General features: G+C 43.8%; 1 protein-coding gene across 6 annotated transcripts; it reads left to right on the top strand.

The window, feature by feature from the left end:
- The first annotated feature begins 2,113 nt into the window (after positions 1 to 2,113).
- On the top strand, positions 2,114 to 12,725 carry LOC142053421 (epidermal retinol dehydrogenase 2-like). Of its 6 annotated transcripts, none has more exons than XR_012659212.1 (8): positions 2,114 to 2,337; positions 4,301 to 4,644; positions 6,557 to 6,688; positions 7,685 to 7,784; positions 8,740 to 8,884; positions 9,468 to 9,590; positions 10,120 to 10,640; positions 12,067 to 12,725. XR_012659212.1 is itself a non-coding variant. In XM_075085059.1 (8 exons), the coding sequence occupies exons 2-7, from the start codon at positions 4,324 to 4,326 to the stop codon at positions 10,211 to 10,213; spliced, it is 915 nt and encodes a 304-aa protein (XP_074941160.1). In that variant the 5' UTR covers positions 2,114 to 2,337; positions 4,301 to 4,323; the 3' UTR covers positions 10,214 to 10,256; positions 10,547 to 12,725. The 6 variants fall into 6 exon arrangements, 5 of the variants coding, with proteins under 5 accessions (XP_074941160.1, XP_074941159.1, XP_074941158.1 ...); XM_075085059.1 differs by having other exon boundaries at positions 10,120 to 10,256; positions 10,547 to 12,725; XM_075085058.1 differs by having other exon boundaries at positions 2,114 to 2,266; positions 10,120 to 12,725.
- The last annotated feature ends 410 nt before the right edge of the window (positions 12,726 to 13,135 follow it).

The following is a 13,135-nucleotide window of genomic DNA, read 5'->3' as shown; positions in this document are numbered from 1 at the left end:
ATCAGCAAACACCAGTTACTTGTAAGAGCTGATGTAGCCACCAACATCCACAAGCAATAACTGGACTTTGGCATTAGAGGCCTAACATAGCAGGCATTCCTGTCTGGGAAAAGAACATCGTTTCAGACATACCCCCCGTCTATAATACTGTCCATTGCCAAGGTTAGTGGCTTCGGCCCATGCCACAATTTCACCTCCCATGGGAGCTCTGATTAAGTTAGTCTTGTTGCAAAACTTTCACTCCTATTCCCACACAGTCCTGTGCACTGCGTGGGCACATGGTAAGTTCACTCACAGAGCCGGCCCAGATGAAAAAGCAAACCCCAAATATTTTTTTGCAGGGTTTTACTCATCAGTTCCGATCAGGTTCACCACACCACAGTAGGTGACATGCATCACCATGGTCAACGCTGAGGGAATGAAAGACGAGTGTCAGGTCCTGTCGTTGTCCAAGCTGTTGTTGTTTTTTATTATTCTGAAGTGTGGATGAGTATCCTAGTCACCATGCAGTTGCATTTATCCAGCTTAGACCAACCCTTACTCTTTATTTGCTTTATCCTCATTTGTTGCGACACATCCATAATCAAGATTAAATGGTGGTGAAGTCAGAGCAATGTAATAAAGAATGTACAACAGATTCCCATGAAGCATAAATAGCAATTTAGTGTGCTACTGGTGACACTGTTCCACTAGAGGTGCCAATATCCACCCGACAACAAATGCTGAGGGCTTTCTGGAAATTAGGGTAGACCAAAATACAGTACAGCGCTCAGTGAAAAAATGACTACAGACTAGCAGTACACCTACGTAGCACAGGCACTGCAGACAAGCCGAAGTGAGAGCACTTACGCAGTTCCTCAGAGTTGTTCTTTTGATTGGAATGACCTTGGGTTCCTTTGAAAACATCCAGCACGATGTTACACGAAACACACAAACACCACCAGTCCCAGTTCTGCACTCCTGGGATTTTGCCAGCACTCACAAATGAGTCCAAAAATAATGCGTGGCAAGAGACAAACATCCTCACCTAACGCAGATTAGGGCAGTTCCACTTCTGAACTCGAATCAAGTGTGACGATCCCATTTGGGTCCTCTCTGACTGCAGACTGTGGAAGACACTAACCTGACAGTCTTCAAAAGGGTGCCTTTACTTTAAGGCTAATTTTAGCCTTTCATCCTACAGGCAAGCAAACTCAAGACATTTAGTGCGTTTTATCTCAGCAAGTCTTATTTGGTGACTTTATTACTTGCAGGAAATCTTTGTACAAGGTGGGGAAAGAGCCAGGTCTCCCACCTTCTAGCCTCCAGCTGTGATCGTAAGGTCAGTCTCAATATTAAACATTATTAATTGCCAAGTAGTAGTACCAAGCACGGATTTTATGTAAGCCTTTCTGAAAATTAAATGGATGGGTATTTTTATTACAGTTCCTTGTTCTAAGCGAGCCTCTGTAAACAATGCAATCCACAAAAGGAAAGCAGCAGCCAACCCCAAATTTCATCAGTGTCACTGTTTGGCTATCATCAGCCTCCTGGATTTACTGTATCAATACAATAATACATTAACTCCCACTAAAATATTCTAACGCAGCAGTTAATGTCTCTTCTGTGACTAGCTCTCAGGGCGCGGCACTCTGTGGCCAAGAGGCTGACTCTGACCCAAACCTGCGTACCTGAAAGAACAGACCTCTCCACCTCTTTCAACAATACTTTCAGTGGGCCGTGCGGGCAAAGCAAGGAAAGAATTTATTGAAAGATCGCAGCCCCTTCCAGCCCGCTGCTCTTTTTCACTATGGGGAGCCACTGGGTCCGAGGCACGAAAGCCACCTTCTCCCAGTCCATCACCTCCCCAACAGAAGTTACTTCTCGCCTCGCAAAGACCAAAAGCACATAATAAATACTGGGGTTTGGGGGGTTTTTAAAAGAAAGCGGGGCGGGGGCGCGGGGGCCGCTGCCCAGGGAGCCCCCGCCCAACAAGCCGCTCGCCCCGCAGAGCCCTCCGCCCTACCCCGGCCCGCGCCCGGAGCCGAGGGGGCCGAGCGCCCCCACCGCCCCCCGGCCGCGGCTCCCCTTCCAGGGGGCGGCCCCGCCGCCCGGTCCCCGCCCCCGCCCCCGGGGCATCCCGTCAGCCCCGCGCCGCGCCTCGCCGCGCCGGGGCTGCCGGCCGGCATAAAGGCCGGGCCGGCGTCGGGGCTGGCGCCATGTCGCGCTGCCCGCTGCTCCGTGCTGCCCTCGGCCGCCCCGGAGCTGTCGCGTCGCGCCGGCGGAGGTTGTGCCCCGCCGCCTTCTCTACCTCTCTCGGTCCTTCGGGCCGGCCGGCGGGCGGAGGTACCCGCGGCGGTGGGTGCCGGGGCGTTACGGGTGGGGGACGGGGCAGGGTGCGTGGCCGCTGGGCGGGGGCTGCCGCCGTGTGTCCGGCGGTGCCGGGCGCCGCTTCTCAGGCGGGTCCCGGGGGGTCGGCGAGCTGGTCACCGCAGCTGCAGAGGGGCTGTGGGTTGGTGTTGTGGGGGGTTGGTTTGTTTTGGTTTTTTTTATGGTGGTAACTGGGTAGGCAGGTGGGGTGTGTAACTGATTTAACTTGATTACACATAACTTAAGCAACTGCATTTATTTGAAGGATCTCTTGCTTCTGTTTTAGACCCAGCAAAGAACTTGTGTGTCAGAAAAACTTGCTGGATTTATTTTGATGTGCATGAAATTCAATAACACTTTTCCTGTGTAACTCTGGTGTTGCTTATATTTGTAGTAACACTGTAGTTATGAGAGCCTTCTAAAGGAGATGTTAATATCTGCTCTAGAAAAATGTTCCTGTGCTGTTTTGATATTTCCTCCATTTCTTACTGGTGTTACTGCCTTTCCTCTGTGCCAGAACCTGTGCACATGTTTGGTTCTGTTCTAAAGGGAATGAAGAACAGAAAGTGTTCAGCCTATGACCCCTCCTCTTCAGAAAGAAGAACTTTTTCCTGCTTACTATGTGTTTGATGAATGTTTGTCTGTTATCGGAACAGTTTTAAGATGTCCTTGTGTTTCTGCCAGAAAGCTTGCTGGAACAATTTGCTCTGACTAAGCAGTGACCTCCCCCTTTTCAGAACTAACCTTGTTGCCGTTGTACAAAACCCGAGACTCATGATAATGTGTGTATGTCCACATGCTAAGTCTCATGAACTTTGCTCAGAGTAGCAGAGAGCTAACTTATCTCTTGGCAGTGGTCAAACACTATTACCTATGCACCTGGACAGCAATGTTAACTACGAGATGTGATCAAGCTGGGCATTAGTGCTAAAGGTTGAAGTGTAAGCACCAGCATGTTCTTCCTTTAGCTGAGAAGGAAAATACTAATCCCTCATACCGTAGTTAGTCGAAGATTAAAACCTGCTTTGACCAAGGGTGCATTTTTTTGTATGGCATTTGTACACCAGGAAATAAATAGCCTTATTTCAAGGACTTAAATGCCTGCACGGTGTCAATGTTGGTGTGATGAGTACAGCCTGTGAAGTTAAATGTGCACCTGAGATGGCACGAGCCAAGCCCAAGACACTTGCTTAATGCATGGAGGTGAAGAGAAGCAAGTCAATGGCTTTGTAGTGCCTTCCTGAAAAAAAGGCTCTGTTCAATGGCAAAAGCAGGCTCTCCTTAGTAATGGTAGTGCTGGTAGCTGAAGAGCTAGTAGTGACAGTCAGTGAGTTACCTGGTGTGTTTTGCAGACTTATAAGCATATTGTATTCTGAAGCTCCCTACGCTGGCAGTTTTTCAGCAGGGTTGAGAATGTGACTTGGTCTGCGTATGATTTCTTGATGACAAGGAGTGCCTACAAAGCCAAAAAGTCCTGGTCCTCAAAGGAGACTATTTTCCTGACCTAAAATACTAGCACTGAGGCTGCTTGATCAAGCCAAGAGTTTCAATTTGTAATTGCCATGTATTTCTGCTTAAGAGGCTCAGGGGGCAACTGTCATGTTTTTTGATTCTAGTTTTCGCATTGACATTCTGTCAGAGCAGAGGTGGAAACCCCTGATGTGAGGGGCAGGGGATTTCTAAAGCAGATAAGAGCAGGTGTTTCCTGCCTCTGCCAAATGGTAAATCAATGGTGTGCTGTGTTCTGGAGTAGGAGCAGCTTGGAGGTGATACAGAAACAGGCTTACATCTGAGCCATTTGTCCTATGTGTTTTTTTGAAACCACACGCTGACAGAGACGAGAGAAAATATTTAGAATGGGTCTGAAAATGCTTTTCAGCTCTGAAATATTCATGTTTGTATTTTCTGTCTTTATGGTTTATTCTATCTGGTAAACATTTTCTTTTATCAGGTACCTGAAGAGAGAGCCTCAAGATGAACTTTATCCTGAACACATTCAGATTCATTGGACTTACTGTTTATTACGTGCTGGAGTCGCTAGTGTTCTACATTGTGCCTAAACGGAAGAAGAACGTTAGTGGTGAAATAGTACTGATAACAGGAGCGGGAAGTGGCATTGGAAGACTGTTATCTTTAAAGTTTGCCAGGCTTGGAGCGACACTGGTTCTGTGGGACATTAATGAAGAGGGGCTCAAGGAGACAGGTAGACTGGCCCGAGAAAACGGGGGAGCGAGAGTGCACAGTTACATCTGTGACTGTAGCAAAAAGCAGGACATCTACAGAGTAGCTGATGAGGTAAAGTGTCGTATTTGTGGCTTCGTCACTATTGTAAGATGAGCGCATGCATGTGTGTATGACGTATGATAAGTTTTAGTGGCTTCAAAGCAAGAGATTAAAGGTAATCCATTCAGAAGGTGTTGCGCATGCGACAGATTTAAAGAATGCTCTTTTTCAGAGCTGACTTGTGTACCTCTGTTTCTGTAAAAATAGAGCTGGTTCTCTTTTCCAGTAGCTAATTTCAACTGGATAGCTTCTCGTTTGTTCAGTTACTGAGTAAGCACTCACTGGTGAAGTGCAGAAAATCAATTTATTGAAGCTAAGGCAGTATTGCAAGTCCTGGCAGCCTTTTACCAAAAGTAAACCCTAAAAACTGTACGTTGTAAGAAGGATTAACTGCTTAGGCAATTTCAAGTAATTCCATAGCAGCGAATAGATTTTTGGAGACTCACTTTATTGGAATTAATAAATGTATCTAGAAATCTTAAATACTTCTTACTTTCCTTTCTGAAGAGCTTTGTAAATATAGCATATGGCTAGGTGTTTTGGGCAGACCAGTAGAATTGCCAAAAGCTTAAATTGCTTAAGTTTCCATTATAGCAACCTGTTTTCATTAGCTTAAAATGTTGCTAAACTTAACTATTGGACTAGAAAATTTCCACAGTGAGTGTTTGCCTGAGGATGAATTCTTAAACAAAACCAAAAAAAAGTTCAGCTGTCTTCAAGAACATCTGTTGGCTGAAGTAATGTTCCTTTTCTGCTGTTTTTTAAGAAGCTCTAGCCTTCTGCATTTTTCTATCTGTCCCAAAATGACTAGAGCACGCTCTGTGATAAGCTTGTGTGTGACTTGCAGCTTGTTCCAGGCTGGTACTGATGGTTTTAGATTCTGGTAATGCTGCTCACCCTTGGTCCCCCTTGCAAGCAATGTTATGCCAGCTGAGTTGCGCAGCTGCTGTCCCCACAGATCGGTTGCAGGTGTCTCACAGCAGGCCTGTAACTGTGCTTCCCACTGAACGGAGCAGAGGAGGAGGGAGTATTGTAGGGTGAAGGACACTGGAATGAAGAAGATGGAAACTACCTTTCAGTTTTGAGGACTTGAGGGCTAGCACTTGTCTGTGGAGAAAAGCAGTAGCAGAGCTTGCTATGTAATACATGTTGGTGTTCAACAGTCGCAGTCAGGAGAAGTGGAAGATGTGGAAAACAGCACGAAGAATCTTGAAATATCCAAAATCTTAAGATGCTACTAAGTAACTGCTGCCCTGTGCAGTAGGAGAGATGAATCACTGGGCTGTTGGGATGCAGGCAATTAATGCCACCAACAGGAAATCCATTTTTCCTTCTGCCTATCAAAAGACTCAAATACTGCGCAAGCTGGCTTCAGCCTTCAAGTCGTACGGCAGCACTGCTTCTGTGCTCCAGTTCCTCTGTGGAAAACACAAGAGGAGGATTTAATGCGAGGAATCTCACAAGTGAAAGTTTAGATATTGCAGCCTTCGCATAGATTTGACGTGCCCGCTTCAGGTGAAATGGCCTGGGGATCTATGTACTGTGCCTTACAGCCGTTTCTATGCCATGTGGTAGAAAGATAATTGCTTATTGGTTTTAAGATGGGTTTACTGTAGCAAACACTTGTTGCGTTAGCTAAGCTCTCTGCAATAGAGACTGTTGCAGCAAGAACTAGAGGTGCTGAAAGCAGGAGCCTGTGTGGAGCTGTTGGGCTCCACACCTCCAAGTCAGTCCAGTTGTAAACTCAGCTGTAAAAAGTATTAGGTGAGAACGTGCAAGAACCTGAGGTGTTTGGATCCACAACCAGCATAATAAGTTCACCTTAGCTGACATGTGCAATATTTCTTTTTCTTATGTTTTTGTATAACAAACATATGCATGTTTTTGTATTTAATGTATAATATCTTGAGGCTTTTTGTTTTAGGTTAAAAAAGAAGTTGGTGACGTTAGCATCCTAGTCAACAATGCTGGTGTTGTAACTGGGAAGAAGATTCTTGATTGTCCAGATTCACTTATAGAAAAAACCATGGAAGTGAACACAATGGCACACTTCTGGGTAATACCTGTACTTTGCATATACATACTAAAACATCCTTTTAACATGTTCTCTGTGTTAATTTTGCCTTTTGGAATTGAAGAAAATACGCAAGGATATATAGCTCTTTGTAAGTTTGGTCAGAAATCATACAAGGAATTACTTTTTCTGCTCAGGAGGTTGTAAAATAGAAAAGGATGGAAGAAAGGATCCTTTGGGAACCTCTGGGGTAGGTAGGTGGAAGCAAAACTGCTTTATCTTTAGAGATGCTCTTAAGAACTGAAGTTCACAGTCTGCTGAATTCTGAAGCTAGTTCTGGGTTATAATCCCTTGATGTTAATTGACGTGAAGCAGGCCCAGCCTAAAAGTTGCTGCTCTAGTAACAGAAAAGTGTTCAGTTCTGTTAGCGTTGTAGCTGCGTTGTAGTGATGATAGTTTCTGTAAGAAATACCACATGTTCAGACAATGCTCTTGAGAAGTGGGGCTTTTGTCCAGAATGAGTAACTTACTGTGCTTTTTCTTCCTTCCAGGGAAGGCAGGTCATCTGTACGGTGTTCCTAGCATAAATAATTGCAAAGGGCATATTAAAACATGCTTCTGTTTCTTCATTAAAAAACCTTAATCACAAAGATAAAATGAATTTAATAGGAAGAAGCCATGAAATTCAGATTTCTGCCATTTCACAAAATTTGCAGTGAACACTTAATTCTCATTTGAAACACTGCAGTGCCGAGCTTTAGGCTGAAAGATGCTTAAGCTGTATCTTTAGCTTTCAGCAAGTTACCATCTGTCTTTGGTGTTGGGGAGAAAGTGGTACTGGTGGGTCCTGGGAAGTCCCAGCTTCGTGCTTGAAGGTTAGAGTTCATAAACAACCACCTCTTTCTCCCCCTCCCCCCATAATGGAAGTGGGAGAAGCTTATTTCAGCTGTAGGAAGAAGTTCTTTAACACCTTCAAAATATTATAGCATGTAGCTTACTTAATAAGATGTTTCACTGCAACTCTGACTTACATTGCAGACTTACAAAGCCTTCCTTCCAGCAATGCTGGCCTCTAACCATGGGCACTTGGTCAGTATTGCAAGCATCGCGGGACTGATGGGATTCAGTCGTTGTTCAGGTAGTGTATGAAAGCTCATGTTCGTTTGGACAATTAGTTTGATTTTAAACTTTGCAATTGATACTCATGAAAAAAAACTAATTTTGAGTTTCTGGGTCTTTGCGTATAGGTAAAGCAACTGGTTGTGCTTTCACACCAGCTGACCTTAAATAGACCATTCAAATTAAGCAGCAGGTATTTGGTGGGGAAGTGGCCACTTTTGGTTCTTCTGGCAAGCATGCTCTCAAGCTGAGCAGATTCCTGTGCAGGTTTCTGTAACTCAAAGAACTACTAAAATCCAGATGTGGTACAGAGGCAGAGGTGCAATACCTCATCTTGCATTCTTTCTCACACCCATTCATAAGGTGACATAGCAGTAAAAGAATTCTGGCTTCAAGGCAATGATATGAAGATAAATTGAGTTTCAAGTTGAAACTGCATTAGGGAGTCTTGAAAGCTTACGTTTGATGCATAAGGAGCCACTGCATGGATTCAGAGATAAGGTCTGGTATGAAAAGATAATTTCATTTGCTATTGTTCAGTAGAGAGTGGAAAGGTGATAACAGAGGTGCGATGAGAAGCCCTCTGTCTGCCAGTCTCAAGCAACAGTTAATTTAGGAGAGGGAGAGTAAAGGTGTGACTCACATCAAAGGCAAACGTTATTAGTAACCTAATCCTGGAAACAGTTCCTACTCTGTTGTAAAGAAATTCATTATCAGACGGTAATTTCCTGTAGGTACTGTGTATCTCATTTCTATACTATGGTGCTGCTGTTGTACACTAGGACAAAAAAAAAGGCAAAAAAAGCCCCTGTGGCTATGCAGTTTACTTAGTAGAGCATAGTTTTGTCCCTCTTCTGTCAAAAACTGTTATTGCTCCTCTGTACGCATTCAGTGGTAGGAGTCATGGAACCTGTTTAGTAAAGTTTAATTAGTAAATTAAATTGTTTACTGAAAGTAATATTACTATTTTACAGATTACTCTGCGAGTAAATTTGCAGCAGTTGGCTTTGCAGAGTCAGTTGATCGTGAGATAAGAGATCTGCAAAAGACTGGTGTTAAAACAACAATTGTGTGTCCTTGTCTCATAAACACAGGGATGTTTGATGGCTGCATAAGCCAGTGAGTAAACTCTTGTGAGGTTTTTATGCAACTTGCATGTTTAGCATGTTATGTATTCCTATTTCCTTTCTGAAAATCATGAGCTAGGCTTTTCTCTGCTTGTGTTGGTTTTTTTTTTAGGGCCTCAGATGGGTGTTAGCAGTGCTATCCAGTGACTGGGCAACCCACAGGAGAAAGCCCTCCGTACCTGACTGTTCATTAAATGTGAAATGTAATTGGTGTCCTCTCCTTTGCAGAAGCCAAATGCTCCACTTGTCCTCTCTGGTTTCTAAACCCTCATTACCTCCTGAAATCAGTGGCATAGCTCTGCTCAGTATGCTTGTATAATGACAGAAATTTAGGAGCCGAATAAAAACCTCATGTGTCTTGCTATGAGGGCTATGTGCACATCATTTTAGGAGAGACCATACAAAGAGAAAATAACAATCGCCACTCACTCCCTAATGTAACAAAGGTTCTGTCGTTCATAGGATTTGTTGTTTTTTTTATTTTTTCATTGAGCAACTGCAAAATAGAGACCATTTTGAGTAAAATGTGAATCCAAAGCAATTTGTATTATAGTAAGAAATGTCTTCTCTTCCAGGTGTCCACGTCTGTTACCCGCTCTGGAGCCAGAGTATGTGGCTGAGGAGATAATCACTGCTATTCGGCAGAACCAAGAATTCTTGCTGTTACCACGCACTTCTTATATGTTTGCTTTGAAATAGTGAGTTTTGCCTTTCCTTCCTTTCTTTTCTCTTTTTCTAGTCCAGGGATGTTTCACCGACGTTTTTTGACTAAAAGAAATCCAAACCAGGCTTCCCCTTGTCGGTATGAATTTTCATTGAGCTCTGCACGTTTCTGGAGTTCTCATTTCTAGGTGTTCAGTCTACCCTTGGTCCACAGAACAATGACAGAAATGTCTAACTGGGACTTGATGACTCCACTAGGGTGCAGTTTTACTGTGGTCTCTAGAGACTGGGCCTGCTCCTCGGTAACTGCCCACGTGGTGTCTCGCCGCAGCATTAGGGCACTTCTGACTGTTGCAAGCCAGGTTGGGAAATCAATCTGTCTAATAACTCAGGCTGCCAAATGAGTGTAATGGAGAGGACCAGTGGTACTATATTCTAGAGAGCAGACTGTCCTTGCCACTATTAGGCAGGTAAAATTAATTCTGTGATAAAACTGCATAACTCTTCTGATGTCTGTTCTGGTTTTTCTTTTTCTTTTTTTTCTTCAACTCCCCAACCTCACAGTATCCTACCAGTGAAAGCATTCACTGCCCTTATGGACTATCTTTTGGTCCACCGTGTCATGAATAACTTCAAAGGTCGACCAAAGAAGGACTGAAAATGCACAAAGACCAACAGCTCTAAAGTGGACCTTGTTAAAGGTGGTGATGGGGAAAGTCTGGCTCTGTAGCAGCTGTGAACTTAAGATGCCTTGCTTATTAGTAACAGTTTTTAAAGGGAATTCCTAATTGGCTCTTAATCAACAGCTTTCACTTGAACTTTTTTTAATCTAGTTGAACTGTTGTCTTTCACCTCATTATGGAAATACATTACTTGAAATTAGTTGCTTTGGTTATGTCTGTTATAATGCCTTAAATATGATCCTGCATTACAAACTAACAATTGCAACTTTTGGGGGGGACGAGACCAAGAAGTCGTGTGTGTTTGGCAGGGAGTCAGGAAAGCCTCTAGCGGGCTTGACTTGTTGCTGCCATTCACTGAACCGTGAGGAGGGGCTGTACTGCTGGTGCCACTACCATTCCCTGGTAAGCTGAGGAATTCAAGAGTTCCCTGCAACAACAGATTCTAATTTATATAAAGGGAAGTTTTGTGTGCTTTAGATGACTATGGTTGTTGGGATGGGGAGGGGGAAGGATGACAGTTACAGATTTATGCACTAATCTACTTTTTTCTAATTTATTTTAAAAGCTAATACTGTGACTGCAACTTTGTAGTAGAAGACACAAAGACTTCTAAGTGCGGTATTTTAAGAACAATTTTAAATTTTCACATCCTAAGCAGAATAAGCTTTTCTACCTTGGAAATTGTGCTCATTTACAATACACTTCAGGAAATGAAAGTTACTAATTAAAAAACCAGATACTGCCTAAATGTGCTGTCGATATGCACTGTTCACAAAGACAGCCACTAATAACTGTGGTGTGTCTGTGTCTTGCAGACTCCTCATCTTTTTATACTAACAACACATTTTTCCTCCTAACCATGAAATACTAGGTGTGCAGGATTCTGGAGCAAGGGAGAAGTGGTTTTATATGTATATGAACAGTAGGAATCAAACTCTAGTTCTTGTGAGGGCAAGTAGCTTTTCATTCTTAGTGTCTCTGCGAACATATTCTGCTGAGGGAAACCAAAAGCAATGAGTCCGGCTGTGGGATTTGTGGATTCTCAGCAGGTTCAGGTTTGTGACACACATCTGGATCTTCCCGGATAATTTGTGCCAGAGATTTACATCTCCATAGGGATTTTCCTACTTTGCATCATTATTGAGCTTGGGAGGGGCCTCTGCTCAGAGCAAGGTCAATTAGAGCAGGATGCTCAGTATTGTGTCCCATCAGGTTTTGAATATCTCTAAGGCTGGAGATTCTGCAGCCTCTGGGCAACCCATTCCAGTGTGGGTTCACATGCAGTTTGAAAACAAACAAATTATGTTGAAATTGAATGTACTTTTTCCAATTTGTGCCTGTTGCCCCTTGTCCTTTCAGGGGATACCACTAAGGGTCTGGCTCTGTTTTACACCTTCCCATCTCAAGTACTTAGACATGTTGAGCCTGAGCCTTTTCTTCTCTAGACTGAGCAGTCCCAGTTCTCTCAACCTCTCCCTGTATGACAGGTGCTCCAGTGGCCCTTCATGGGACTCACGCCACTGTGCTCTTATCTTTTTAGAGACAGAGTTCTGTAGTAGGTTGATTGTGCACAATCTGTCATATGGAGCTGCACTAGAATATTTCTGCTAGCTGGGTGTCCTGGTAGGAGTCCACAAATGTTGCCTTCATTGCAAGTGTGCTGCTACCACTTTGAATATTGTGGTCGCTGTCCAATTACTTTGTGACTGGAGGATAATAGCCTATCCGGCTGGTGGTTTTGATCTCCCACGTTTCCTGAGGTGACATGACAGATACGTAGAGTTGTATCCTGGAGGTCAGGCAGCACAAGTTGTTTCCTTGTGTTCAGGAGGCAGTATGGGGTGAGTATTTGGATCTTCACATGACATGGGAATTTCTTGAGGTAAAAGATGGCTTACTTCCAGCATAACTGTGATCTTGATTGCTTGCTTTCCTGATGTGAAGAAGGATTTTTCCTGCTCTCTGCAAGACAAATCCTCACAGAAGGATTGCTGTGGTCCCGAGTTTGACTGGGATGGCTGCAGTGACTTGACAATCACCGATACAGTGATTCGAAGACAGTCCAGAACATGGTATTTTGTTGCCTGTTGTGTTTCTTTTCTGTGTGTGTTCATATTCCTGTGGTAGCAAAAATATTACTATCCACTAATGCTTCAAAGTGCAGAGAATATGATTTTTATAACTTGAGCCTCTGAACAAGATGGAAGAGGAAAACAGTGACAAAAAGTAGCAGCTAAGGTACAGGCTCTGTTATTTTATGAATTTGGAAATTGTACCCAACAGCAACATGTAGCTGCTTAGAAGCTGGTCTTCATGGTGGTCTGATCTTATTTCAGGCAGGAACCCAGCAGATACCTCTCTTCTGGTAACTTTCCTAGGGGCAGTTGGTCTCCTGAAGACACCTCTGTGGACTGTATGCTTTGCTAAGCAGCTGTCCAAAAAAAACACATAGGCTTTGTAAAATAAACCTTTTAACAAAATAACTTAGCTTCTCTGACTGAGGTGTTTCTTTGCTCTGACAGATATGAGGCACAGGCTTGGATCCACAGCTGTCACATATGCCAGGGAAATGCAGAATTACTCTCTCTCCAGTGAGACTTAGCAGTGTCATTGATGCTTCAGTAGGCGGGGGAGCATTACAGGCAGTGGCATTTGTCCACTCTGTGTATAACACACTTCTTAGTCCTAGGCTGCTGTAGCTTGACAGATCTTTCCTCTGCTTGCCAAAGCCACCAGGCTCAGAGCCTGAAGTTGTGCAGATAGCATATACCTGGGGAAAACATAGCTTTGGCTAGGGAAGAAAGAGGGGTGAAAAAAACCCCTTCATGCCTCCTTGCCTTGCCCTCAGCAATATTCACACTAAGATTATGAGAGTCCTCATAATCTGGACACAGATA

This window comes from Phalacrocorax aristotelis, chromosome 2, assembly GCF_949628215.1.
Source record: "Phalacrocorax aristotelis chromosome 2, bGulAri2.1, whole genome shotgun sequence".
Classification (NCBI taxonomy): Eukaryota; Metazoa; Chordata; class Aves; order Suliformes; family Phalacrocoracidae; genus Phalacrocorax; species Phalacrocorax aristotelis.
Note: the sequence above shows the minus strand (reverse complement) of the source record. Positions and strands in the feature narration are given on the sequence as shown.

Bases quoted from the DNA above. Each gene is read 5' to 3' on its own strand.
- LOC142053421 (XM_075085058.1), top strand. From the start codon at position 4,324: ATGAACTTTATCCTGAACACATTCAGATTCATTGGACTTACTGTTTAT. The intron at 4,645-6,556 runs GTAAAGTGTCGT...TTTTTGTTTTAG, and splicing joins TCTACAGAGTAGCTGATGAG to GTTAAAAAAGAAGTTGGTGA. The intron at 7,785-8,739 runs GTAGTGTATGAA...ACTATTTTACAG, and splicing joins GGGATTCAGTCGTTGTTCAG to ATTACTCTGCGAGTAAATTT.